At 40.0% G+C, this 25459-nt stretch overlaps 1 protein-coding gene across 1 annotated transcript; it reads right to left on the minus strand.

Moving 5' to 3' along the window:
* Positions 1 to 71: 71 nt before the first annotated feature.
* On the minus strand, positions 72 to 23434 carry Gdi2 (GDP dissociation inhibitor 2). The gene is made up of 11 exons (XM_041630554.1): positions 23209 to 23434; positions 14852 to 14959; positions 12490 to 12589; positions 10452 to 10586; positions 9108 to 9306; positions 8554 to 8685; positions 5091 to 5190; positions 3545 to 3716; positions 1261 to 1405; positions 1026 to 1080; positions 72 to 935 (listed from the first exon to the last, which is right to left on the minus strand). Exons 1-11 carry the CDS (start codon positions 23251 to 23253, stop codon positions 789 to 791), a joined length of 1338 nt encoding a protein of 445 aa, XP_041486488.1. The 5' UTR covers positions 23254 to 23434; the 3' UTR covers positions 72 to 788.
* Between the last annotated feature and the right edge of the window lie 2025 nt (positions 23435 to 25459).

Genomic DNA, 25459 nt, shown 5'->3' on the forward strand with positions numbered 1-25459 from the left:
GCTCTCCTGAAGGCAGTGCACAACACCTGTGTTGTTTACAAGCAGGACACAGACAATATGGAGGACAGTGGTTTCCAGAGTTTGGCTTTATTTTGCAGTACAGAAATCATTTGGAGCCATTTTGAGACAGACATCATTGAAATCAAGGCTCTGTCAAATCAATACTGCATTGCAGCTTGGTCCATTGAAGAAGCCATACCTGGGATAAAAGGTGCTTCTATATTTTACCTGCTTACCTCCTTTCCCCTTCTCAGCAATTGTAGTAGGTTAAAATACCACATACTAGCTTCCTCCAAACAACTCGCTAAGTCTGAAGTTTGGTTAGAAGTTTATGCCCACATAAAACATGTGGGTCAACTATTTGGGCCCTGCTTTAATACAAAGTAGAGAAAACAATGTTTTCCCAAACCAAAGGATATTCAATTAGACTTCCAATATCAGGATGGCACAAAATGTATAGATCCAGCTCTTGAGCAGAGGCACACAATTGCAAAGGCTACACTGATTAAAAGATACAAGTACTGTATCAAGTTCTCTATCAGTATCAATATTTGTTTAGATCAGCTCCTTCACTAGAAAAAAAGCCAGAACCAACCAATTCTGACTAGCCATTCCATGAAAACAAGTTAATACATGATATTAGAAAAGTGAAGGGGAGAAGTATTCACTGGTATAGCACTCTTCAATCTCCATTTTGATCATAAAAGCAGGGCTTACAATGTTGATTTCATACAATACACATTATTTGCCAAATTTTGTTTGTCCTAATTACATAATATGTACTGCTGTTAGTCTTCTCCATAAATGTCATTCTTCTTGCGCTTCATTTCTTCAAAGTCAAACTCAGATCCTGTCATTCTCTTATAGATATCTTTAATGTCATCACAGGTTGTCTCAAAGTGAGTGGTAGCATCATATGCACGGGAAATAAAGATCTGGAATTAAGAATTATAGAAGACTTCAGACTATTTAGGGATGCTCCCCAATAAAAACTGGTAACATCTTTTTCAGATCATCACACTCACCTGGCTCTCTGATCCCAAATCTTTAGGTACAAAGAGGTCACTGATGCTGACAAATCTATATGGGGAGAAACAGACCAACATCACTGCTTTGTTTTGAAAGCATAAGACTGATAAGGGCAAGGCATTCTAGGGATTCATAGCAGCCAATGGCTGGCCTGTCTTGTTCCCAGAATTACCTGACCATGAAGCAGACACTAACACTTCAGTTTTAGTTGACAATGAACACAATACTCACTTCTGTTCAATTGGTTCCAAGAGCTCCAAAGCTGGTCTGATTTCTTTCTCTGGTTCCTTGGTCTCCACAGTTGTACTTACAATGGCAATATATTTGCCCTGTGCTGCCACATTGTGTGCAAAGGAGATCATACAAACATAGATATCTAAAAGCAAAAAAATAACACACACCCTGGTATTTGTAAACTTTGGACAAAAGTACACTCAAGTATCACATGGTTTCACTTTGTTATAAATTAAAATTACTTCAAACAGGCTCTTGTCTAAACTTATTATAAACAGAAATAAACTAAGTCTTGGTACAAATATTTACTAATTGAAATTTCTTTTAACCACATAATCTGGATCTAAAATCGATTCATACATTGAAGGATTGGTCCTCTGCTGATGGTGTTTCTGACAGATGAATGGGTCAGTGAAGTGCCAATTTCATCAATCCATTGATGAGTTCAGAGCCGAATAATGAATGGGCTGTTAGGAAATAGGAACTATCTAGCACAGTGCCTTTCAGCTTTCCTAATGCTGCAACCCTTTAATACAGTTCCTAATATTGTGACTCCTAGCCATAAAATTATTATTTTATTACTATTTTTTGGATTTTTTTCTTGTTGTTGGTTTATTTTGGGTTCTGAGGCAGGTTTTGTTTTTTTATTTTCCTAACAGTCCTGGCTGTCCTGGAACTTGTTTTGTAAACAAGGCTGGCCGTGAACTCAGAGATCTGAATGCCTCTGCCTACAGAATTCTGGGATTAAAGGCATGCATACCACTGCCCAGCCATAAAATTATTTTCATTGCTACTTCTTAGCTGTAATTTTGCTAGTTAGGAATCATAATGTCAATATATAATGACATTATATATCTGATATCCCTGTGAGAGGGTTGTTAGACTCCCCACAAACCCTAAATTCAGAACCTCTCTTATGTCTATGAAAGGGTATAAACTTGTACCCAAGACCCTTGTTATACTTGCTGTCTTTGCTGCCCTAGTTTGCATGACCTAAGCAGATTTCGCTGCCACATACTCCCACTGTCATAATACTCTGCCTTCAACACAACTGAGTAAACCGACTACATTGACAACATGAGCCAAAATCTTTCCTTTGACAGGGCAGTTTCCCCATGGAAAAGCTCGCTGAAACTGTAAAAGAGTGATGATCTATGTGACCGTGAACTACTAAACCTGGAGATAAACTCTGCACTAGACCAAATTTTAGATTTGGCCAAGACCAAATCTAAAAAATCTTATTAGCTGGATGTGGAAGCATATATGGTGAGTTCAAGGCCAGACAGACTGTCTCAAAAAAATATAACATGAAAAACAAGAGATTTTCTGCTGCTCTACACTCTGTATTTGGAAAGGTTTTGAATAGTTATGAGGCTTTTAAGTACAAATTTCCGGTGGCTGGAGAGATGGCTCAGAGGAATAGAGCACTGCCTGCTCTTCCAGAGGTCCTGAGTTCAATTCCCAACAACCACATGGTAGCTCACAACCATCTGTAATAAGATCTGGTGTCCTCTTCTGTACTGCAGGATACATGAAGGAAGAAACCTATATACATAATAAATAAAAATCTTTAAAAAAAATTAAGTACAAATTTCCTCATTTACTTATTGGAAAATTGATACAGATTACCACATCTAACCTCTATTCTAAGTATAATTTTAAATGTAGAAATAATTTTTGGAATTTTTAAGTTCTTCCCGGGTCTAAGTATCTGCTTCAGAATCACTTTAAAAAATGTGTATCTTTTTCTAGTGAAAATATTCTGTGGTGTGGTTTTCTTATGGGAAAGGGGAAAAAAAAATCATAATACTGAAAACTCAGTGAAACCTGAGATGTGGGGCTTCTAGCTAAAAATAAAACAGTTGAAAAATCACTGGTTATATCAAAATTTGAATTGCAATTTTAGACCAAGTCCTGACTTGAATCACAGAAATAAACAGTTTCTAGCACATTGCTAAAACAAACACAATCATTAGAACCACGACATAGAATCAGCTCAAACACAGTGATGTCAGTTGAACTAATAAATGAAGGCTGGAAGCTTGAAAGAGTCCATCTATGTAGTATGTTCACTCTAGCCGTGAAGCCAAGATTCAAGGCAATAGGTATCAGGCTGACATTTCAGTGCACTGCTGCTAGGAGGACCACATTTGGCTTCCCAGGTCTGCTTCCAATATCAAACCAAAGTCTCTACTAAAGTAAGGAGTAAAGCCAGGAATATCAGTGAAAACACTAAGAAATCTCACAATTCTACCCTCACTGGCTGTTTTCCAAAACTCACCTGACTTGCGGTTGACTTGGTTCTGTGGAATGATGATCTGGCAGGAATTGGCATCATTGGTGTTCTTGATAGGGTGGCTAAGGATACAAATCACTCTGATTACCTGGCCCACTTTTTCAACCCGATCTTTTACGTAGCTGGGGTCGCAGATGAGCTGCTTACAGCGAGCAATCTGTAACAAACCATTTAAAGGAATATTTTTTTAAAGATTTATTATGTAAACAGAGTTTTGCCTGCATGTGCAGAAAAGGGCACTAGATCTCATTATAGATGGTTGCTGCTGGGAATTGAACTCAGGACCTTTGGAAAAACAGTCAGTGCTCTTAACCTCTGAGCCATCTCTCCAGCCCTTAAAGGAATATTATAAAGAAGAAATCAAAACATGGTGTATGTCCCACATTCATGTATTAGAAGGTTAAGCTCTTTAAATCAATCCTAAAGTGGATATTGAATTTTTTTAAAACACAATTTATTTAACATTTTTTATGTGCATTGGTGTGAAGGTACAAGATCCCCTGGAATTGGGAGTTACAGACAGTTTTGAGCTGCCATGTGCTAGGAATTGAACCCGGGTTAAGCCAGTGTTAAACCATCTCTCCAACCCCATGTATATTAAATCTGAATTTATTAGTAACTAAAAACAATTGAAAAAAGAACACAGAGGAGGATTCTACTAAAAAACTACAGCAGTCAGTATGGTACCTGGTACTAGCACAAAGACAGATACAGAGGCCAAAGGAACTGAGACAAGAAGCCAGAAGTAAATCTCCATACTTTAAGTGATTTGGGGGGAAAAAAAAATATGGGAAAAGGAAAATCTTAAAAACTTGTGCAACATACCTATAATCTGAGCACTGAGGTGCAGAGGTAGGATATACATAGAGTTTAGGTGAGTGAGGGCTAAAACATTTTTTTAACACAGAATCACAAACTGAATTTCATGAAAAGTTAAAATTTGTGTGTATCAGCAAGTATTAAACTCATAATGCAGCTAAAAACAAAAGGAAACGTATGCCTTTAATCCCAGCACTCGGGAGGCAGAGGCAGGCAGATCTCTGTGCATTCAAGGCCAGTCTGGTCTACAAGAGCTAGTTCTACGACAGGTACCAAAGCTACAGAGAAACCTTGTCTCAAAAAAAAAGTAAAAGAAACATAATGACATAATGAGAAGAAATATTTGCAAGTACTATATCTGATAAGGGATTAATAGCCAAAATATATCAAGAATTAGAAGAACTCAGCAACTTAAAAAAAGACCTAATTAAAAAAATAGGCAGTGGTGGCATATGCCCTTTAATCCCAGCACTCAGAGGCAGGTGGACCTTGAGATCAAGACCATCCTGGTCTACAGAGTAAGTTCCAGGTCAGCCATAAATAAATAAACAAATAAACAAACAAACAAATAAATAAATAAATGGGGGGGGTCTATAAAGAATTTGAAAAACCATTTATGTGTATGTGTCCCCAGGATATACTATCAATGTCCACACCACATTAAGTATTTAGCAGACGAAACATTTTATTCACAGAAAGAACAGTTACTTACCTCTCCTTCAGATTTTACACCAATCACTTTTCCATTTTGCACAATGATTTCTTCAATTGGTTTATTCAACATGTAGGTACCTCCATATATAGCACTTAACCTAAAAAAAATTTTTTATCATCTATAATTCACAATTATTTGAATTGTTAAAATCTTCCTTCTTTTTTTTTTTTTTTTTCGAGACAGGGTTTCTCTGTAGTTTTTGGTGCCTGTCCTGGAACTAGCTCTTGTAGACCAGGCTGGTCTCGAACTCACAGAGATCCTCCTGCATCTGCCTCCCGAGTGCTGGGATTAAAGGCGTGCGCCACCACCGCCCGGCTCTTCCTTCTTAAATCTAAATAAATTATAGTACCTACGAATTAATGGTACTAGGCCATAAACAAAGACATGAAAATATGAGGAAAAACTATTGGAAAGAAAGGGTTAGAGAGCAGCAGAAAAAAACACATATAGGGGCCAAATAAAGAGAAAAGTATGGGGCTGGAGAGATGGCTCAGTGGTTAAGAGCATTGCCTGCTCTTCCAAAGGTCCTGAGTTCAATTCCCAGCAACCACATGGTGGCTCACAACCATCTGTAATGAGGTCTGGTGCCCTCTTCTGGCCTGCAGACATACACACAGACAGAATATTGTATATATAATAAATAAATATTAAAAAAAGAATAAAAAAAAAGAGAGAGAAAAGTATGGATGAGTGTAGACAAAAATGAAATTATGTCATTTATATAAAAAAAGGTGAATCCGGAAATCATGTTACGCAAAATAGAGACTTAAAAAAACAAATCACAATTTTTCTCACAGGACTTAGATCTGAATAAATTTTCTCTACATATTTATAATATATAAAGTAACATATTAATAAATATACATATACACATAAATGTATGGCATAAAGTTGAAGGGGGTTCTATGTGGAAGAAGAGCTTGAAAAAGCAAGTAAGTAAAGAACAAGGGAAATTAATGGAAGACTAAAGAGTAAAATACCTCATCTTTTTTCATATAAAAATAAAGATATAACTACACATATAATAGTAGAAGTCTTGGCTAACATACAGGAAAGCCCTGGGATGAATCCCCAGTGCTAGATAGAAAAAGCAGGCAGAAAAAGTGATAAAATTTATGACAAATATACAGCACCCAAAATAAGAAGACGAGAAAAAGAACATTCCAAAAGAAAGCCAAATGAGCAGAGCCTCATTATCTGAGGGAGTGGTGTAATGCCAAGGACTCAACACACAAGAGACTGGTGCTCTGCAGCCAAAGGAAAAAGTGACCAAATAGCAGAATAAATAATGACATAAAGCTCTGGATGGGTTCTTTTCAAACAGGAAGAAAGTAAAGAAAACCCTGAAAGCCAGATCTCTGACAGAAGAGAATAAAGAAAGAAAGAACAGCCACTTTCTCATTCAAGCCAAAATCTGCCATGGAGAAAGCTATTTCCAATGTGCTAAATGAAAACAGGTTACAACCAACAAAGTCCTTCAAAAAGAAGGCAAAATATTTTCAAATAAACAAAAGCTAGGCTGAGGTTGTAGAAGTCGTACAAGGCTCAGCATGGAAAACTGGTTGCAGGCAAGGCTGATACTGAGTTTGACCCCTTGAGCCCACAAGGTGGAAGGAGAGAACTGACTAGCAAGTTGTCCTCTGCTCCACAGGGAAGATGTTTGACACCCATGTTTTGGTATTGATTTTGTTTTGTTTTGGTTTGGTTTTTTTAAAGACAGGGTTTCTTTGTTTAGCTCTGGCTGTCCTGGAACTGGCTCTGTAGACCAAGGTGGCCTTGAACTCATCTGTCTCTGCCTCTGCCTCACCAGTGCTGGGATTAAAGGCATACACCACCACCACTAAACTTAAAACATTTTAAAAGACAAAATTATGATGTGGCATAACCTACCCACTTAGGTGTTAAAAACATAGGTTCAATTCAATCTCCACTGCTGGGGGGGAAAGTATATTAAAAATAAAGATGGAGCCAGGTGGTAGTGGCACATACTTTTAATCTCAGCACTCGGGGAGGCAGAGGCAGGCGGATCTCTGTGAGCTCAAGGCCAACCTGGTCTACAAGAACTAGTTTCAGGACAGGCTCCAGAGCTAGAGAGACCCTGTCTCAAAAAAACAAAACAAACAAACAAACTAATTAATTAATTAATTAAAAAATACAGGTGGTAGACAGAGGCAAGCATATCTCTTAAGAGCTCAAATCCAGCCGGGTCTACCTAACAAGCTCCAGGATGGCAAGGGCTATAGAGAGACATTGTCTCAAACACCAAAAAACCAAACCAAACCAAAGCCAATAAATAGGGTCAGAGAGATGGCTCATCAGGTAAAGATACCTGCTATAAGGGATATCTGAGTTCAGGTCACAGGATTCACTAAGTAGGAAAGAGCAGACATCTATACATGTACACACACTCAATTAATAAATGTAATAATGTCAATAAACAGTACCAAATATGACATAAGGAATAAGTAAAACTCTCACTGCTGAGTATAGAAAAATGGCACAAGTGTTAGAAAAAGCAGCAGTTCACACAGTCAGCAATATCAGATGTACACAAAACTCTTGAGAGTAGCTTCATTTGTAATAGTCCCAAACTGGAAACCTAGACATTCACCAAGAAGTGAGAGACGAATGATACTCATGTTAACACTGTGACTTTAGAAAAAAAAGTGGCACACACCTTTTATCCCAGCACTTGGGAGGCAAAGGCAGGTAGATCTCTGTGAGTTTGGGTTCGGTCTGGTCTACAAGTTCTACAAAGTGAGTTCCAGGACAACCAAGGCTACACAGAGAAACACTCTCAAAAAACAAAAACAAACAAACAAACAAAACAAACCCGGAAGTCAGAAATGGATGAGCATAGACCATATTTTTCGATGGGGAAGGGACCAGTTTGTGGGGAAAAGAAACCATTTTTATCTTGGTTGGAATTGTAACAAAACAGGTCTTCTCAAACTGCATTTCATTTTATTGAAGCTATGTGTTTCACTGTGCGTAAATCTTATTTTAATTAAAAAAAAATCTCAGCCAGGTAGTGTTGATGGACACATTTAACCCCAGCACTCGGGAGGCAGAAGCAGGAGAATCTCTGAGTTTGAGGTCAACCTGATCTCTAGAGCGAGTTCCAGGACAGCCAATGCTACACAAAGAAACACTATCTCAAAAAAAGAAAAAACAAAAACACCAAAATAATATTAATAGCCGAATGGTGGCGGCATATGCCAGCACTCAGGAAGCAAAGGCAGGTGGATCTCTGTGAGTTCGATGCCAGCCAGGTCTACAAGAGCTAGTTCCAGGACAAGCTCTAAAACTACAGCGAAACCTTGTCTCGAAAATCCAAATAATAATAATAAACATAAAACAAATAGCATCTCATTATTCAGAGACATTTTTCCACTTTCAGTAGGCAGGATGAAGTCTAGGATCAACAGGGCTATAGCTAATAGGTTAAACAGATGCTCACCTTGCAAATCCTTGCGGCAATTCTCCAAGGCCATAGAGTGGATAAAGGTATGGGCTTTTACCATATCTTGCCAAAGACTCACTGTAAAGTTTAATTCTATTAATGGTATCAAAACATGGCTGATCCAAGTAGCTGGGAAAAAGTAAAAGAAAATTAGAAAAAAAGTACTTTATTTTAAACTCTTTTTCTGAAGCAATCCCACTACCCTCTTATTTCTCTAAAATGCCCTAACGCTAATTTGAAACTAGAAGTTCTTTCACTAGGCCACAACAGCATACAAGTCCTAAAGTCTCCATCTGGAAAATTGGAGATTCATTTGAGAATTTCAAGAAAAATATAAATCTGAAAACCAAGAGTTTCTCACTGGAATCTTCACTCTCACTCCGTTGTTGATATTCTCTAATAAATGTAAGTTGACTAGAAATTGAAGCGCTTGGAATTATCTATAATATAGACTAGGAACTGCAACATTGCCTAAATCCACTCGTGGTAAAACAGACCTCACTGTTAGCAAGTATTTCACAGCCACCAATGAGATTCATTAGCCTACTTACTCATCTGTTCTGTACAGTGCAAGAGAATGGCCAGTAAAGTCTATAACATCTTGGCCCAAATCAAACTTCTTATACAGATCTCTCATTGAGGTCTTCTTAGGATCAACACCCTCAAAAGTTCTAGGATCTTTTTCATCAAAGTTGGCAACATAAACTAGGAATTTCCTGAAGCGGCGTTTTTCAAATAGTCCCATTAAGCCTGAAAAATATTTTTTCAAATAACACATACTCACAATAGGACACTGAGAAGAAAAAATATAAACAGTCCCTTTAAACATTAATGTCATGACTGGACAAATATAATTTGTGTAAAATGAAATCTAGTCAACATGGTTTTCAGGGGCACAACACTTTAATACAGATCATTCATAAAGTCTTCAATTTACCACACAAATTCAGGTAACTAGTACATAATTGGAGAAGTTGAAACTTGGAAGAAAAATTGTTTCAAAAGCATCTATATCAGCATTCTTCCTCTAATAATGCCAATCCGTAACTAAGCCAGTTCCCAAAATTATGAGAGCTCTTCCTTTCCCCTCTTCTAAATGCTACGACACTCTTAAACCTAACGGGAAAAAGACGCAGAAGACACCAAGGAAGAATTATCAGCAGCTACCTTTAGGAGCCAACTACACTGTAGGTCATTTACTTTGATGAAATCTTAAACAATCAGTGCGCTGCTCTACACACTTTTTAAAAACGGCTATAAGCAGGGCCAAAGACATGGTTCAGCAGTTAGGAGCACTTGCTGCTCTTGCAGAGGATTCAGGTTCAGTTCCAAGCACCCCCATGGTGGCTCACCAACCATCTGTAATGCCTGCACCTTCTGGCCTCCATGGGCACTAGGTAAGCATGTGGTCTACACATATATACAGGCAAATCATCATACAAAATAAGAATGAAATATCTTTAAAAGAAATTCACTGGCAATGGTGGGATATATCTTGTCTAAAAATAGTAAATTAATATTTAAAAAAAAAACGTGTGTGCAGAGAGAGAGACAGACAGAGAGAGACAAAGAGAAACAGAGAAAGAGGAACAGAGAGAGGGAGAGGGAGACAAACATAGAAAGCAGTATGTAAACTCCAAGCTCTTTCTTAGTCGGTACTCCTATAATAACATACAGCTGGTAGTAAGATAAAGCTGAGTTCCCCTCCTCCCCTAAACAGAATAGAACATTAAAGGTAATTAATGTATGCCTAAGTGCCTAAATAGTGCCTGGAAATTTCCAGTGCACATAACTGGAAATCAATAACTATTTCTTGACCAGATAAATGGGTTTCTGAGACTCCTTTTCACAATAAAAACCTCATCATTCTGATAAATAAAATGAGAATTACTTACTAGATGCCAGGGCTTCTGCTTCAGTGGAAGGAACCTTGTAGATTTTCCCCCCCTTATACACAAAGCTCCCTTCAATCACTTTGAAATCCATATAGCGAGTGACCTCCGTGTAAAGCAGCATCTTCACCAACTGACCTAGAAAGTCACACAATACAAGCTGTCACCCAAACCTTACTACCAATAAAAATTAGCAGAAACTGCTACCAAAGGTACCCATTTTTTCCCTAACATTGTATAACAACTCTTACCAAGAAGCCCCCAAAGCAACACTTTCAATGGTGCGACTAGAACACACACCTCAAGCACATGTTTAAGCTTAATGTTACAACTCCTAAGCTAATGAAGCTCACCAGCTTGGGTCTGCAAAGGCCATGAAATGTGTGCTAGCAGTGAGAAGCGGCCTGTTTTCCTGCACATGGATTCAGGCTACTTTACTGTTCTACATCATAGACAATTCCATATATTGCAATTTCTAAGTCAACTTATACTTGAGAATATCAACATCAGATAGAGAAAGGACTACAAGTAGGAATATCACTGCCTAAAAGCCAAAGGAGGGGTATGGGCCCAAATCAGCCAAATTTCTTGTGAGACTAGAATCATTTTAAAGCTCGTAGTCACATCTTTGTTCAAGTCAGGACTTGGGAACATAATTCATTTGTCTAGTATGTATGCTGTATTCAAACTCCAGAACCAAAAAAAAAAAAAGTTATGAAATAAAGTATGAAGAGATACTTACGCAGCAAAGATTAAAGTACACTGAACAATTCTATTAACTGGCCCCAATATTAAGATTCATTACTAAGAATTTAATACAGCTGGACATGGCACACCAATCTAACTCAGAAAGCTGAAGAAGGATTGATTCAGTGTTCCATGTCATCTGGGCTACACTGAAGACCATGTTTCAAAACAACAACAAAGTGCAAGAGTTCAATAGAATAAAAATTCAAATCAAAATGAAAACAATGAAAGCCCTCTTTGAAAGGGTACAAGTTTTTTGTTGTTATTGTTGTTTTTTGAGATAGGATTTCTCTGTGTAGCTTTGGAGCCTGTTTTAGAACTCACTCTGTAGACCAGGCCGGACTCAAACTCACAACGACCTGCCTGCCTCTGCTTCGAAACAAACCAAAAAAAAAAAATCACTAAAAGCAAATGCTGATATTCTTATAACCTAGTGGTAAAAAGAAAATAATAAGCATATTAAACATAGTAGGATTCCAATAAAAACTAAACCGAAAGGACCAATGAATGTTTTGTACAGAAAACATGCCACAGAATCATGCAGCAAAGTCACAGATTACCAAGGCTGCTCCTGTGTCTTTAGAGGGGTGATACTCTAAGGAGTTCACTGCAAGAACACAACTTCACAGAAAATATGCCAATTCACCAATAAGCATAACATTTAAAAGATATTCCAGTCCTCTAAAAAATTAGTGACTAGGTATTCTCAAAAGCTTGCACACTAGAAAAATCTTTAAAAGACCATTTAAGACTCAGGTTCACAGGCGGTGGTAACACACGCCTTTAATTGGGAGGCAGAGGCAGGTGGATCTCTGTGAGTTCGAGGCAAGCCTGGTCTACAGAGCTAGTTCATAGAGAAACCCTGTCTCAAAAAACAAAGCAAAACAAAAATGACTCAGGTTCTTCTAGCTCACTGCCTATACATTAAGAAGAAGGTCTCTCACAGGTACTTACAATGGTATTATATTTAGAATTTTAGTTTGTACAATACCACACCAGAATTGCAACAAATGTTTTTGTGTGAAATGCCTATAATATTTTACAAAATTTATACATATATTACAAAATCTTCAATTTTGGTACACACTGTGCCACATCATAACTTTCTTTCCAGAGCTATCTACTATATCCCCTTTCCTCCATTCTTAATTTGACCCCAGACCTTTTAATGGAACAGATTACCAAACATACTGTTAACATTAACAAATTGTTCAGGGCCTTAGACCTGGGATAATATTCTCTACTTCCAAACCAGATTCTAGACACTGCCATAAATGATGTTACAATTCTTTACCATTGGCCATAAGGAACTTGGGAATTAAGTCAACATTCCAGTCTCGTCCTCTCCCCATTGATGCTGGTGGTTGTCCTGGTAACTTAAATCTTTTGTATAACTAAAAGTAGAAAAAAATATATCAATTATGTAACAAGATGAAATTTTCACTAAAAGATCAATAATTCTTGGATTGAGAGGCTGAGGTATAGCACAGCTACAAGAGACAAAGTACAAGGCATTTTAATTTTAGTCAGCTAAAACATTTATCTGTCATATAAGACTTTTAGGTCTCAATATAGTATGTAGTTAAATACAGTATTTAACTCATGAATGCTAATATAAACCAGAATTGGAAAAGTCCCATTTATCATAGAAGCATTTAAACTCATTTCCCCCTAATGTTGCTTCTCTAGTTACACAAGTTAAATACTTCAAATCTAGAAAAGATAGCTAAAACTCATTCTTGTTAACTTGAAGGTGTTAGGCTTTACTGAAATATAACTGATGTATAAAAAATTGTACATACAATGTAAACACTTTGATAAGTGTGAACATATGCAAACAATGTACCAATGGCTACCATCATCAAAGAATACTAAGCACACATTCACTTCCAATGAGTGCCTCCAAGCACAATACAGTATGAAGTAATCAACAATTTATTTCAAACTAGTAGCCTGTACTTCTCCAAAGACAAAAGAGGAGAGAGGCAGTGAGAATTGTAGACTAAGAGGACAGAGAAGAACACATACACTACTTAAGCCTTTAGTTAACCCTGATTTTAAAAACAAGCCTACTCAAGAACTATCACTCTCTGAGTTATTGGAAACCTGAATATAGTCTAAATATTGCTCATCTTCATACATGTAGTAGTATTATGATACTGTAGAAAATGTCATCTTTAACAGATGGAAGGTGAAACACTTAGGTTAAGCGCCACTATGTCTTTTTTTACTTTCAGCTTTCCAAAGCCATAAGAAAGCTAGGTCTAGTGGTGAAGACCTGTAATCTAGCACCCTGGAAGCTGAAGCAGGGAATCTTGCGTTCAAAGCCAGCTAGGGCTACATAATAAAACCTTGTCAAATTTAAAAATAAAAAGCATAGTGACAATAACAAAAAAAAAAATTCCAATCAAATGCAACAAGATGCTAACTGCTGGATTCAGATGGGAGGTTTTGCCACACTGTAATAAAACATTCTTTCAACTCTTCTGTGTTCCTAAAGACAAGAATAAATTTCTTGGTTTAAGTATTAAATGCATTTGGGCAGTGATTTCAATACTAGCGGAAGAAGTGTACATTATTTCACAAAGTGTTAATCCTCATATATGTAAATATTTAAAAACTCCAGGTGTAGAAATAAATTTAGAAAAACTCACTTATAAAATGAATCATACATCATATGCCGCTCCTCGTCCTCTCTCCCCTCCGCCCCCCCAAAAAGGAAAAAGGATAGGGGAGCAAGCATCATTAAGCTTGAAATTACAACTATGATTTTTTAATATTTTTTTTCATTTGCATTCCTTTTTTGTTTGTTTGTTTTTTGAGACAGGATTTTTCGATGTAGCCCTGGTTGTTCTGTAGACCAGGCTGGCCTCAAACTCACAGAGATCTGCCTGCCTCTGCCTCCCGAGTGCTGGGATTAAAGGCATGTGTCACCTTTTGCCTGCATATATGTCTGTATGAGGGCATCAAATCCTCTGGAACTGAGTTACAGACAGTTGTGAACTGCCATGTGGGTACTGGGAATTGACCTTGTGTCCTTTGAAAGAGCAGTTAGTGCTCTTAACCACCAAGCCATCTCTCCAGCCCACAGCTATGATTTTTTTAACCCCACAAACACAATTTTGTAATCTGGAAAACAAGGATAAAGAATACGTGATTTTAAGAGACTGAGGAGGCCAGCCTGGTCTACAAAGTGAGTTCCAGGACAGCCAGGGCTATACAAAGAAACCCTATCTCAAAACAAACAAAAAGACTGAGGCAATAAATAAGGGCAGGTGGTGAGAGATGGCATTCTGCTGGCACACAGGGTACCTTCCCATTCTTTCCACAACCCCCAAACTAGAAGCTCCTAAAAATAACAGAGTTGAAGACTTATTAATTTAATAAACCAAAACTGCCAGGCATGGTGAGCCAAGCCCTTAATCCCAGCACTACAAAGTGGAAGCAGGTGGAGCTCTATTAGCTTGAAGCCAGACTGGTTGTGTATAGTGAGCTCAAGGAGAGCCAGGACTAGGTAGAGAAAGAGAGATCCTGTCTCACCCCCCACTCCCAAACTGTAATAGTAACAAGCCAAAATTGATATCATCTCCAAGAACTAAAGTGGAGACTCACAAGGAATTCCGACATGTAAAGAAACATTGACCACAGAGACTTACATCTTCCAGTGGTGTTATTGATGCACTTTCTCCTCCATAGTACGGGTTCTGGTCCATGTGAAGAACCTTCTTTCCATTCACTGACATTATCCCTGACAGGATACATTCCTAAGGGTAAACATGTATTTTTAAAAGAAAAGACATATATACAACATGTTTAAAATATATTCTTTGTTAAAAAGAAAACCCTTAGTAATTAAAACACTCAGTCACCATGACAACCAGTAGGCTTAAAGACTCTCTCGAACTCTTGGGAGTTCTGAGCTGAAAATTAATTTCACAATAACAGGACATATCAGTCACTGCTTTTTCCTGGGCTGTCATTTATATTAAGGCCAAATCACAGTCAGACAGAACAAAGGCAGAGGCTTTCAACTACACCCTGCCATTCTATTCTTTTCTGCCAGGCATTCATTAAGGTCTTTAATGAGGCATTGAAATTTAACTTAATAAAAGCACATCTGAAATATGCACCTTTTTTACACTGCATGTGACAGATAGCACTTCCAGCTCAAGGAAAAATCTTTGGTGCCATTCAATTACAAGCTGTACATAGACACTTTGTTCCATGAGTAATCACTTTTATTTGAAAGAACTATGATTATTCAGCTTTGGTAAACACTTTTCAAAAACGAACCTCTTAAAAGTTGATACATGTTGGGTATGGGAAAGAAGGAAGCCCTGAGTGAGTCCTGAGTCAGTGTGTATTGTTGACATGGCCATGCTCCTGGAAAATGGCAGACTTCCTTTCAGACAGATATGGGGAAACGGCAAAGCTTTCCCTACTTGTCCAAGTGTAAACATTGACAGTATATGCAGAAAATGTCCACCATAGCAAGTTCCAGGACAGCCAGAGCTGTTATACAAAGAAACCCTTTCTCAAAAAAAAAAAAAAAAAAAAAATCACCTATAGGGCCTGGAGAGATGGCTCAATGGTTAAGAACACTGGCTGCTCTTCTAAAGGACCCAGGGTTCAATTCCCAGCATCCACACGGCAGCTCACAACTGTCTGTAACTCCAGTTCTAAGGAACCCAACATGACCACACAGACATACATGCAGACAAAACACCAATGCATACTTTAAAAAAAAAAATCACCCAGAGGCAGGCAGTGGTAGTGCATGCCTTTAATCCCAGCATCCAAGAGGCAGAGGCAGGATCTCCTGTGAGTTTGAGGTCAGCCTGGTCTACAGAGAAAGAAAGTTCTAGGATAGCCAGGGCTACACAGAGAAACTCTGTATCAAAAAACAAAACATAAAGCCAGGCGGTGGTGGCGCACGCCTTTAATCCCAGCACTCAGGAGGCAGAGGCAGACGGATCTCTGTGAGTTCGAGGCCAGCCTGGTCTACAAGAGCTAGTTCCAGGACAGGAACCAAAAGTTACGGAGAAACCCTGTCTCGGGGAAAAAAAAAAAAAAAAAACATAACAAAGGGGACTCACCTAGAATACTGACAAAGCACACCTCAAGGTGTGTCTGTGAGGGTGAATAACTATGGAGGTAAGACCTGCCCCAAATGTGGCAGCTACACATGGAAGGATGGTGCAGGCATAGGAAATAAAAGGGAAATGTAGTAGGAGGCCACTTGTTTGTCCCAGCAACCCAGAACCAAAATAACCATACAGAAACTATATTATTTAAAACACTGCTTGGTCCATTAGCCCTAACTTTTGATTGGCTAACTTTACATCTTAATTGAACCCATTTCTAGTAATCTGTATATTGCTGTGGCTTACTGGCAAGGCAAGATTCCAACTGGCATCTGTCTCTGGCAGGACTACATGGCTTCTGACTCCGCCCTTCTTTCTCCCAGCATTCGGTTTAGTTTTCCCCGCCTAGCTCTGTTCCCCTATAAAGCTGCTATAGGCCCAAAGCAGTTCTTTTATTAACCAATGATATTTACAACATACAGACAGGAATCCCAATCAGGAGGAAAAGGAGAAAGCCAACCAGTACAAGCATTCTTTCCCTCTGCTTCCTGTCTTTGACTATGTGGGCTGCTCTGCTCATTAGAGCCACTTGGCCTCTGAAAGGAGGAGAAAAAATAAATTACCCTTGGGTTGTTTGTCAGCCGCTGAAGTCTAACACAAATGTGTTGAAAAGATGGGCTGAGGAGAAAATGTGGTCCATATCCTTCCAAGAACAGGGATGCAAGTTAGAACCCTTAAAGCCATATGAAAAGAAGTCAGGCATAGTGACACACACTTGTAATCCCAGTGCTGGTGAGTCAGAATCAGGCAGATCCTGATTGGGCCTTAGTAGTTACCCAGGCTAATACACTCAGTGAGTTCCAGGCCAGTGAGAGACCCTAGCTTCAAAATAGGTGGATAGTGCTTAAGGACTATTTTTTTTTTATTTTTTAAATTTATTTATTTATTAAGGATTTCTGCCTCGTCCCCACAACCGCTTCCCATTTCCCTCCCCCTCCCCCGATCAAGTCCCCCCCCCCCTCATCTGCTCGAAGAGCAATCAGGGTTCCCTGACCTGTGGGAAGCCCAAGGACTGCCCACCTCTATCCAGGTCTCGTAAGGTGAGCATTCAAACTGCCTAGGCTCCCACAAAGCCAGTACGTGCAGTAGGATCAAAAACCCACTGCAATTGTTCTTGAATTCTCAGTATTCCTCATTGTCCGCTATGTTCAGCTAGTCCGGATTTATCCCATGCTTTTTCAGACCTAGGCCAGCTGGCCTTGGTGAGATCCCAATAGAACATCCCCATTGTCTTAGTGTGTGGGGTGCTTAAGGACTATTAATAGTTCGCTTTTCCTAGTCTTCCTCACACACATAACACATACCTGCACCGAATAAATGTGTGCATACACATATGCCCCCAAAAGAATTTGTTCATGTTTTCTGTTGTTCTGTCTCTTGACACAGTGTCTCACTGTATATCTGTATCCCTAGTTGGTCTGAACTCAGTATGCAGACCAGGCTGCCCTGGAACTCAAAGAGCTCAAACTCTGTTTCCCAAGTGCTCGCATCAAAAGTGCAGATGCTTGTCTGTGGTCTTCTGAAGGCATCACTCATCTACTCTCCTACTACAGAGCAGGGGCTCCTAAGGTCCATGGCCAAATCTAGCTTACAGACTCATTTTATAAATCATCTTACAGGTATAGCATGATGCTTGCTTGTATATACACTGCCTGCAGCTATTTTCCCAGTAACAGAATAGCTGTGACAGAGCCCACATGGCCTGCATAGCCTAAAATATTACTTCCTACCTGAAAATCTGACTAATCCTGCAAGCAGGAGATCTCGTTATGTTTACTGGTTTGCCACAATCTGCCACCTTGCTGTGAAATGTTCATTCTAAGCAAACTCCAGAGGTCTTGAGTTTAATTCCCAGCAAACACATGGTGCCCTCTCTGGAGTACAGGCATATATGCAGGCAGAACACTGTACACATAATAAATACATATTTTAAGAAAAGGAGATAATGGCAGCTTATCATGTGAGTTAAAATAGTAACCTAGAGTAGCCTTTCAAATCTAATGTGACATGAAATGAGATAAAAATCAGACATCAAATCAGACAAATACCTGACTTTACCTGTAAACATGCTTTAAAGCAACTCTGAAACACCAAGTGCTTGCATCTTCTAAAGCTAATACAAGCTGCAAATCCCTGATTGAAATGCCTGGGAACAGATGTTTCAAATCTTTGCTTTTTTTCACAATTTAGGATATTTGCATACATAAGAATTTTTATTGTTTTTATTTGGCTGGTCTGGTACACTCTAGATAGACCAAGCTGGCCTCAAATTCAGAGATCTGTCTCATCCAGCCTCCTCAGCCACCCAAATGCTGGGATTAAAAGCAAGCAAGCCACAGCAAGGTTTCTTGGGAATGGCATCCAAACCTGAACATAAATTGTACTTATGCTAAGAATATACACAGCCTGAAAAATATCTTAATACAGTAATTTTAGTGAATCTGCATCTTGACAACCACCCAGCTAGATGATGTCAGGGCAGAATTTTCCATTTGTGGTATTACATTAGAGCTTCAAAAGATTTATTTGGAATCCTCTTTTTTTTTGTTTTTTTGGTTTTTTTTTTTGTTTGTTTGTTTGTCGAGACACGATTTCTCTGTGTAGCCCTGGCTGTCCTGGAACTCACTTTGTAGACCAGGCTGGCCTTTAACTCACAGAAATCTGCTTGCCTCTGCCTCCCGAGAGCTGGGTTTAAAGGCAGTACACCACCACAGCCCAGCTAAATTAAATAGTTTTAGGCTAGGAATAATAGGAATTAAGAAAAAAAAAAGCACTTGAAACATTGGTCCTATGACCACTACTGCAGGGAATACAACTCTCACAGCTATGGCAGAGTTTTTCAAGACTAAATCTAATGTGAGCAAATTTAAATTACAGTTTAGGATTTTCAAATCAAGTACAAAACCTCAAATTGATAATCATGTTTTAATAAAAGAAATGGTAGGGGGAATGTTCTGCAATATAAAATAATTTTTAAACATGCTTAGAAAGTTGTTTAAATGTCAAAATACATGTTTCTATTCATAATTTCTAGGCTTACTGTGAAGAAAACAAAAAAGCTCTTGGGAAGCACAAATGGCTGCAGAGTTGCCTCCTCTTTTCAAATAAACTAATTCTAGCACAACGCATTGATTTATTACCAAGCCCATATGAGTTGTGTGCCAATTATGTGATAAAAATCTGCTTACACACTCAAAGCACAGAAATGCAGAAATTGCCAGCAAATCAACAAAGGAGGGGTGGGAGGCAAAAATGAGATGGAATAACTCAAAAGGCAAAGCAGCCCAAGACTAGTCAAAGAGGGCTGGAATCCCTATAAAGCTTGCTAGATCATAATGCCTTTGTTACGTTCCAGCACAAAAATTAGTCCTTTAAAAATACTAGTTATCAAGAAATTTTTTCTTACATTGTCATCATTAGAAAGGCTTTTTTTTTAATATTTTTATTTAACTTTATTTTATGTGCATTGGTGTGAAGGTGTCAGATCCCCTGCAACTGGATCTTCAGACAGTTGTGAGCTGCCATGTGGGTGCTGGGAATTGAACCCGGGTCCTCTGGAAGAACAGTCAGTGCTCTTAACCACAGAGCCATCTCTCCAGCCCCTAGAAAGGCTTTTTTATGAAAAAAAAAAAAACCCTATAGGTTTGTTTTTGTTATATGTCCCCCTTCACCACCCCCAAGATAAGGATTTTCTGTGTAGCCCTGGTTGTCCTGAAACTCTGTAGACCAGGCTGGCCTCAAACTCAGAGGTGGCCTGCAAATACAACACATATACACACACCATGCTGGGATTAATGGGGTGAACCACCACCACCACCACAGGGTAACCAAACTAGAGTTCTTTAAAATGACAACTCTCAATGCTAGAGAATTACACAGAATCTGCCATTTCTAACAGAGAAAGAAGTAAAGGTCTTTACTAAACTTATTTTTAATACTTGTGGATTAATTTGAGTTTAACTGATAGAAAGCAATGCCAATATCAAGGGACATTGAAAACACACTATTTAAAAGTAACAAGTTCCCTGCACTCAAAGTCCTTGACATACCAATATTATACAGCATTTGGTACCTTTTTATTAGGTTCTTAAATCTTCAACACTAAATATAAGTCAAAGATGAAGGACAGCAAACGTTTTGTGTCCACAGATAGTCAAAGTTACTTCTAATTTGAGTTTTTAAATTTTGGCTGCAAGTCTCTTCAAGATTTAACCTAAATCAAGATTTCACCTGCTATTATTGCTTCTATCAATAATGGTCCTAAAGTCACTACCCTGCACTGATATAATTCTAAAAGAACACCTCCCAGTATACACCTTTAAGGCCTACAGAGGAGGAAAGTTAGCATAACTATAAGACACAGACTCTTAGAATTCTAGCTACTTATGTATCCACTACTCAAGAAACTCACAATTTCAGCGAAAATGTAAATAAAGGGTGTTATTTTGTTAAACAGACTGAGCTATCTTTGATAATAGTGATGCTTCTGAACTAGGCGGGTGGGAACTTGCAGGATAGCTCTGCACTCACTTAGCTATACTCAACTGACCTTATTAATGGGCAAATATGAAATATTAGCAATGACAATAAAAATGGAAATAACTGGCTCTCAAAATATGCTGGCAGCCACAGGACCACTGAGAGAGCAAAATCCACCACAAACTACTTGAAACCCCAATTAGACATTTAAGTCAGAACCTGCGGCCTCTCCTGGGCAGAGTGATTCATTTTGGCACCCATCTTCCCAATTCACACTCAAAAAACTTCAGTCACTGGGTGTGAGGGTACATACCTTCGAATCCCAGCACTGGAAAGGCAGAAAGATCTCTTTGAGTTATGGCCAGCCTGATCTACATAAGGAGTTCTAGGACAGCCAAGGCTACACAGAAGTACCTTGCCTCAAAAAAAGAAATTAGGAAAAAAAGAAGGGGAGAATGAGGGGAAGGGGAGAAATAAAATCAAATCATTCAAGGGCTGGAGAGATGGCTCAGTGGTCAAGAGCATTGCCTGCTCTTCCAGAGGTCCTGAGTTCAATTCCCAGCAACCACATGGTGGCTCACAACTATCTGTAATGAGGTCTAGTGCCCTCTTCTGGCCTGCAGGCATACACACAGACAGAAAATTGTATAATAAATAAATAAATATTTAAAAAAAATAAAATAAAATCATTCAAAATAAGTAAGTGACTTTCGAGATAAGCAATGGAGCCTATTTGACAGTCTACCCCTGGGCAGGTACATGTCTATTGAGTCTTAAGCAGGACTTTTTTGTTTGTTTGGTTGGTTGGTTTTTTTTCCCGAGACAGGGTTTCTCAGTATCTATGGAGCCTGTCTTGTAATTGGCTCTGTAGACCAGACTGGCCTCAAACTTACAGAGATCAGCCTGCCCCTGACTCCTGAGTGCTGGATTAAAGGCATGCACCACCACTGCCCCATGAGCAGGACATTTTGGCCTTGCCTTTAATACCAATACCCAGAAGGCAGGGATAGACAGAGCTCTGAGTTCCAGGCATTCAAGGCTACATAGTGAGACCTTGTCCAAAATAAAATAACCTTCTTTAGCAAGCTTCACTAATCACTATAAAGAGAAAAATAAGCTTTTCCTAAAAGTTAAAAAAAAAGCGATATAAAAATCTTGAAGGTTTTCTCTAAAACAGTTATTTCAGAGTATTTTATCTAAAAATTTTTTTTGATCAAAAGATTTCAATGCATTTCAACAAATTTGAAAGCCGTGGCTTTTATTAAATGACTCAGGCATTTGTATGGAATGCATGAAATAACCCAGTCATAATTTCACACACATCCAAAGTGATAGTCAAAATGATTGGTTCTCTCTGCAATTTCTTTTGGCAAATGGTCCGCTGTTTTCTTAAACAAGTCAAGAAAAAAAAAACACAAGATACAGAAATTTGTCTACGTTTTTTGCAGATCATCTAAACAACTCAAAGTAGGCAGATATCCACAAACATAAATATACTACAGCACTAGGTACTGACTTATATTTATATATTGTCAGTACATTCACGCTGCACGGTTACCTTCTAACCTGCCTGCAATGTAGTACAGAGAAATTAGCCTCCCCCTCCTCAATCCATTTCTTAAAGGAAAACACTAAGAAACTGGTAGCACACAATAAACCACACAAAAGGGAAACACGGCAAGGGCCCGGGGTGAAAGTACTTAATAGACAATTCATGTCCCATTCTATTCTCTCATGAGAGGATGAGAGGACGCCAAAGGAATACGTAAGGGTTTCTTTCTTTAAGAAACTCGTTTCATTATTTTCTCTAGAAACTTCAGTTGGCCAGACTCTAGGACAATTACCGACCAGCGATATCCTTCTGCCTGGCCTTCCCAGCCAACTGACTAGCTAAGCAGTCACTTCTGCTGGCCACTTAGGAAATGCAAGCGCCAGCTGCGGCTCCCTCCCGCTCTGTGCAGGGCTTGCCTGCTTCCTATCGGGAGAGGTCATCCACCCAAAAGGGAAGTGGAAGGCAGGCGCACAGGCTGTTTTCCCTTTCTTCTTCCTTCCTGCAGAAGGACGAAGCTGTTTCTCTCCAGCTGTCCGGCGATTCTGTCCTCAACTTCCCAATGGGCTAGCTTCCCAGACACCCGTCCCAAGCTCCACATCCTGGTTTTTCCTAACACTCTGCGCCTTCAAATCAGTGCAGCCCAACAAGCCACGACCTCCCTCCCCAGACACAAGACGGATTGGGGGGTGGGGGGATGGACGGTCCCCAAGGGAGTGCAGACACCGGCTGTTAGGGCGCGGGCGGAGCTAGCTCAGTGTCCACCGAAGGGACCCGCCCTCTGCCCCGGGCCCGGTAGAGGCCGGACGGACACGTCTCCCCGCCGTCCACCGCAGCTCACCGTCAGGCCGGTGCCCAGCACGATCACATCGTATTCCTCATTCATGGCGGGGGAAGGAGCGCACGCAGGGGCTCTGGGCCACCGTAGAGAAAGAAATGAGAAGTCTGGCCGCTCTGGGCCCCGGGGAAAAGGGAAGACTCGAGGAGAGGAAAAGCGAAGCTGACTAGGAGGCGAGGCCGGCCGCCACCTCAACGGGAAGAGAAGAGCCGGGCGGGGAGGGAGGGAAGGCGGGGAGAGCGCGGGGAGCGCAGAGCGAGCGCCGCAGTCAGGGAGGGGCGTGCGAGAGGCCGACGGAGCCGTCAGTCGCGCGCGGCCTTCCCTCTCATTGGTGCATTTCCTGCTCGTCCCACCTTCCCCTCTCCGCTCCTCTCGCGAGAGAAGGGCGGAAAGCTGCCATCTTGGCTTCCGGTGTTTCCACGCGTCTTGTGGCACAGTGGTTTGGGCGGCGACACGCGAGGCCTGGGCTATAGTTGAATGGGAGGAACACGGCGGAAACTGCGGCTGGGCGACCACGTGCCTGACTCCCGCGGTGTGGCTCTCTAGTCCTCAGTCCCAGGAGCCCGAACTCCGCCCTTGGGGTCTGGAGTGGGATGTGCACCGGCTGATGCGTTAGGGGCCAAGTCGTGAGAGCATCATCCTCTTGGAAGGTTGGCAGCCGCGTTGCCTCTGCAGCTTGGCTCCAGCCCCTGCCCGCAGGGCAGGGAAGAGTTTAGGATTCCTGCGTACCCTCTTTTAAAATTGGGTGGTTCTGTTCGAACAAATCTCTTCTAAGCTGGTATCCATATTTTATAGGTAAAATTGGGTCCAGAGTGACCTTCCGATATAACGGTCTGCACTCTAGCTTGAGATGCAAGGCAGGTTATAAAGTATATACCGTGATAACCAAGCAACTGGACTCAGCCCAGGCTGAAGGCTGCCAAAGTGTGCCCATAAAAGGCCAATCCCGAATTGCACTGTTGAGGTAATTTTGTATGTTTACTCTGTTTTTATCCCTAATTACAGTTCACCACACTGGAGGTGGGTGTTCTGAACCATCATTGGGATGCTACTTGGTTCTAGAGCCTGTTCTTCGTTAAACTTTGTTAAATTTTATAATTTGAGGGTTTTTGACAAGCAGAGCTGTCAGAATCCAAAGTAGACCTTCCACTAATCCCCAGTAAAGCAATCCCCTGGATTTCAAGCTCCACTGGTTTTGAAACCACCATACTTATTCTCAGCCAACATTTTTTATTTATTTATTTGGTTTTTCAAGACAGGGTTTCTCTGTGTAACAACTCTGGCTGTCCTGGAACTAGCTCTGTAGGCCAGGCTGGCCTCGAACTCAGAGATCCATCCCAATTGCTGAGATTAAAGGCGTGCGCCACCACCAGGCTTCAGCCAACTTTCATCGTCCTTCCCTTACCCTCACATTTTACTAAATGAGTCAGTTAAGTAGTCTCATCTGTTGGCTGGGTTAGTATCAGAACTATGTTAAGAGTCATACTGGAGATTGGGGACTTAGCTCAGTGGTAGAGCACTTGCCTAGCAAGCCCAAGGCCCTGGGTTCAGTCTTCAGCTCTGGGAAAGAAAAAAAAAAAGTCATATTGGAATGTACAGTTAAGAGGATTGGATCGATTTAATGGCTTTGAGCAAATACTTTTGTTTCAAGTCAGGGTTTCTCTGTAGCTTTGGAGCCTGTCCTGGAACTAGCTGTTGTAGACCAGGCTGGCCTCAAACTCACAGAGATCCACCTGCCTCTGCCTCCTGAGGGCTGAGATTAAAAGCATATGCCACCACTACCTGATCAAGCAGATACTTTTTTAAACTTTTTATTTGAGAAGAGGTAATTCTTTACAAAAGCTCTTTCTAATTCAAGAAGTCCGGGACTCTACTTTCTTGTACTCCAACTAAAGTTCCTGTATTAAAATCATGAGCCCAGACTATGTATAATTTGGAAGGACATAGTTAATCTAAACAAACATCTTGGAAAAGCAATAACCACAATAGAAAAGGTTTTAGGTTGGAGAGAACTGTTTTCAAAGCATACTTGGGGGGAAAGAAACAAAAAATGGTCATCAACAACCCTGAAAAATGGAAGGGATGTAGCTCAGTAGAGCAGTTCCTAGCATGCTCAAAGCCCTAGCATGGTTGGTTGGAATGCCAGTTTCATGCCTAGCACCACAAAAAATTCTTTTAAGGTTCCCTGCCTAAGCAATGTTAGGTTTTTAGTTAGTATGTAGAAGGATCTAAATAAATCAGAAGCTGTAAGCTG

Source organism: Microtus oregoni, unplaced genomic scaffold (assembly GCF_018167655.1).
Source record: "Microtus oregoni isolate MIOR12 unplaced genomic scaffold, Mior012 000035F_ref0000213, whole genome shotgun sequence".
Lineage (NCBI taxonomy): Eukaryota > Metazoa > Chordata > Mammalia > Rodentia > Cricetidae > Microtus > Microtus oregoni.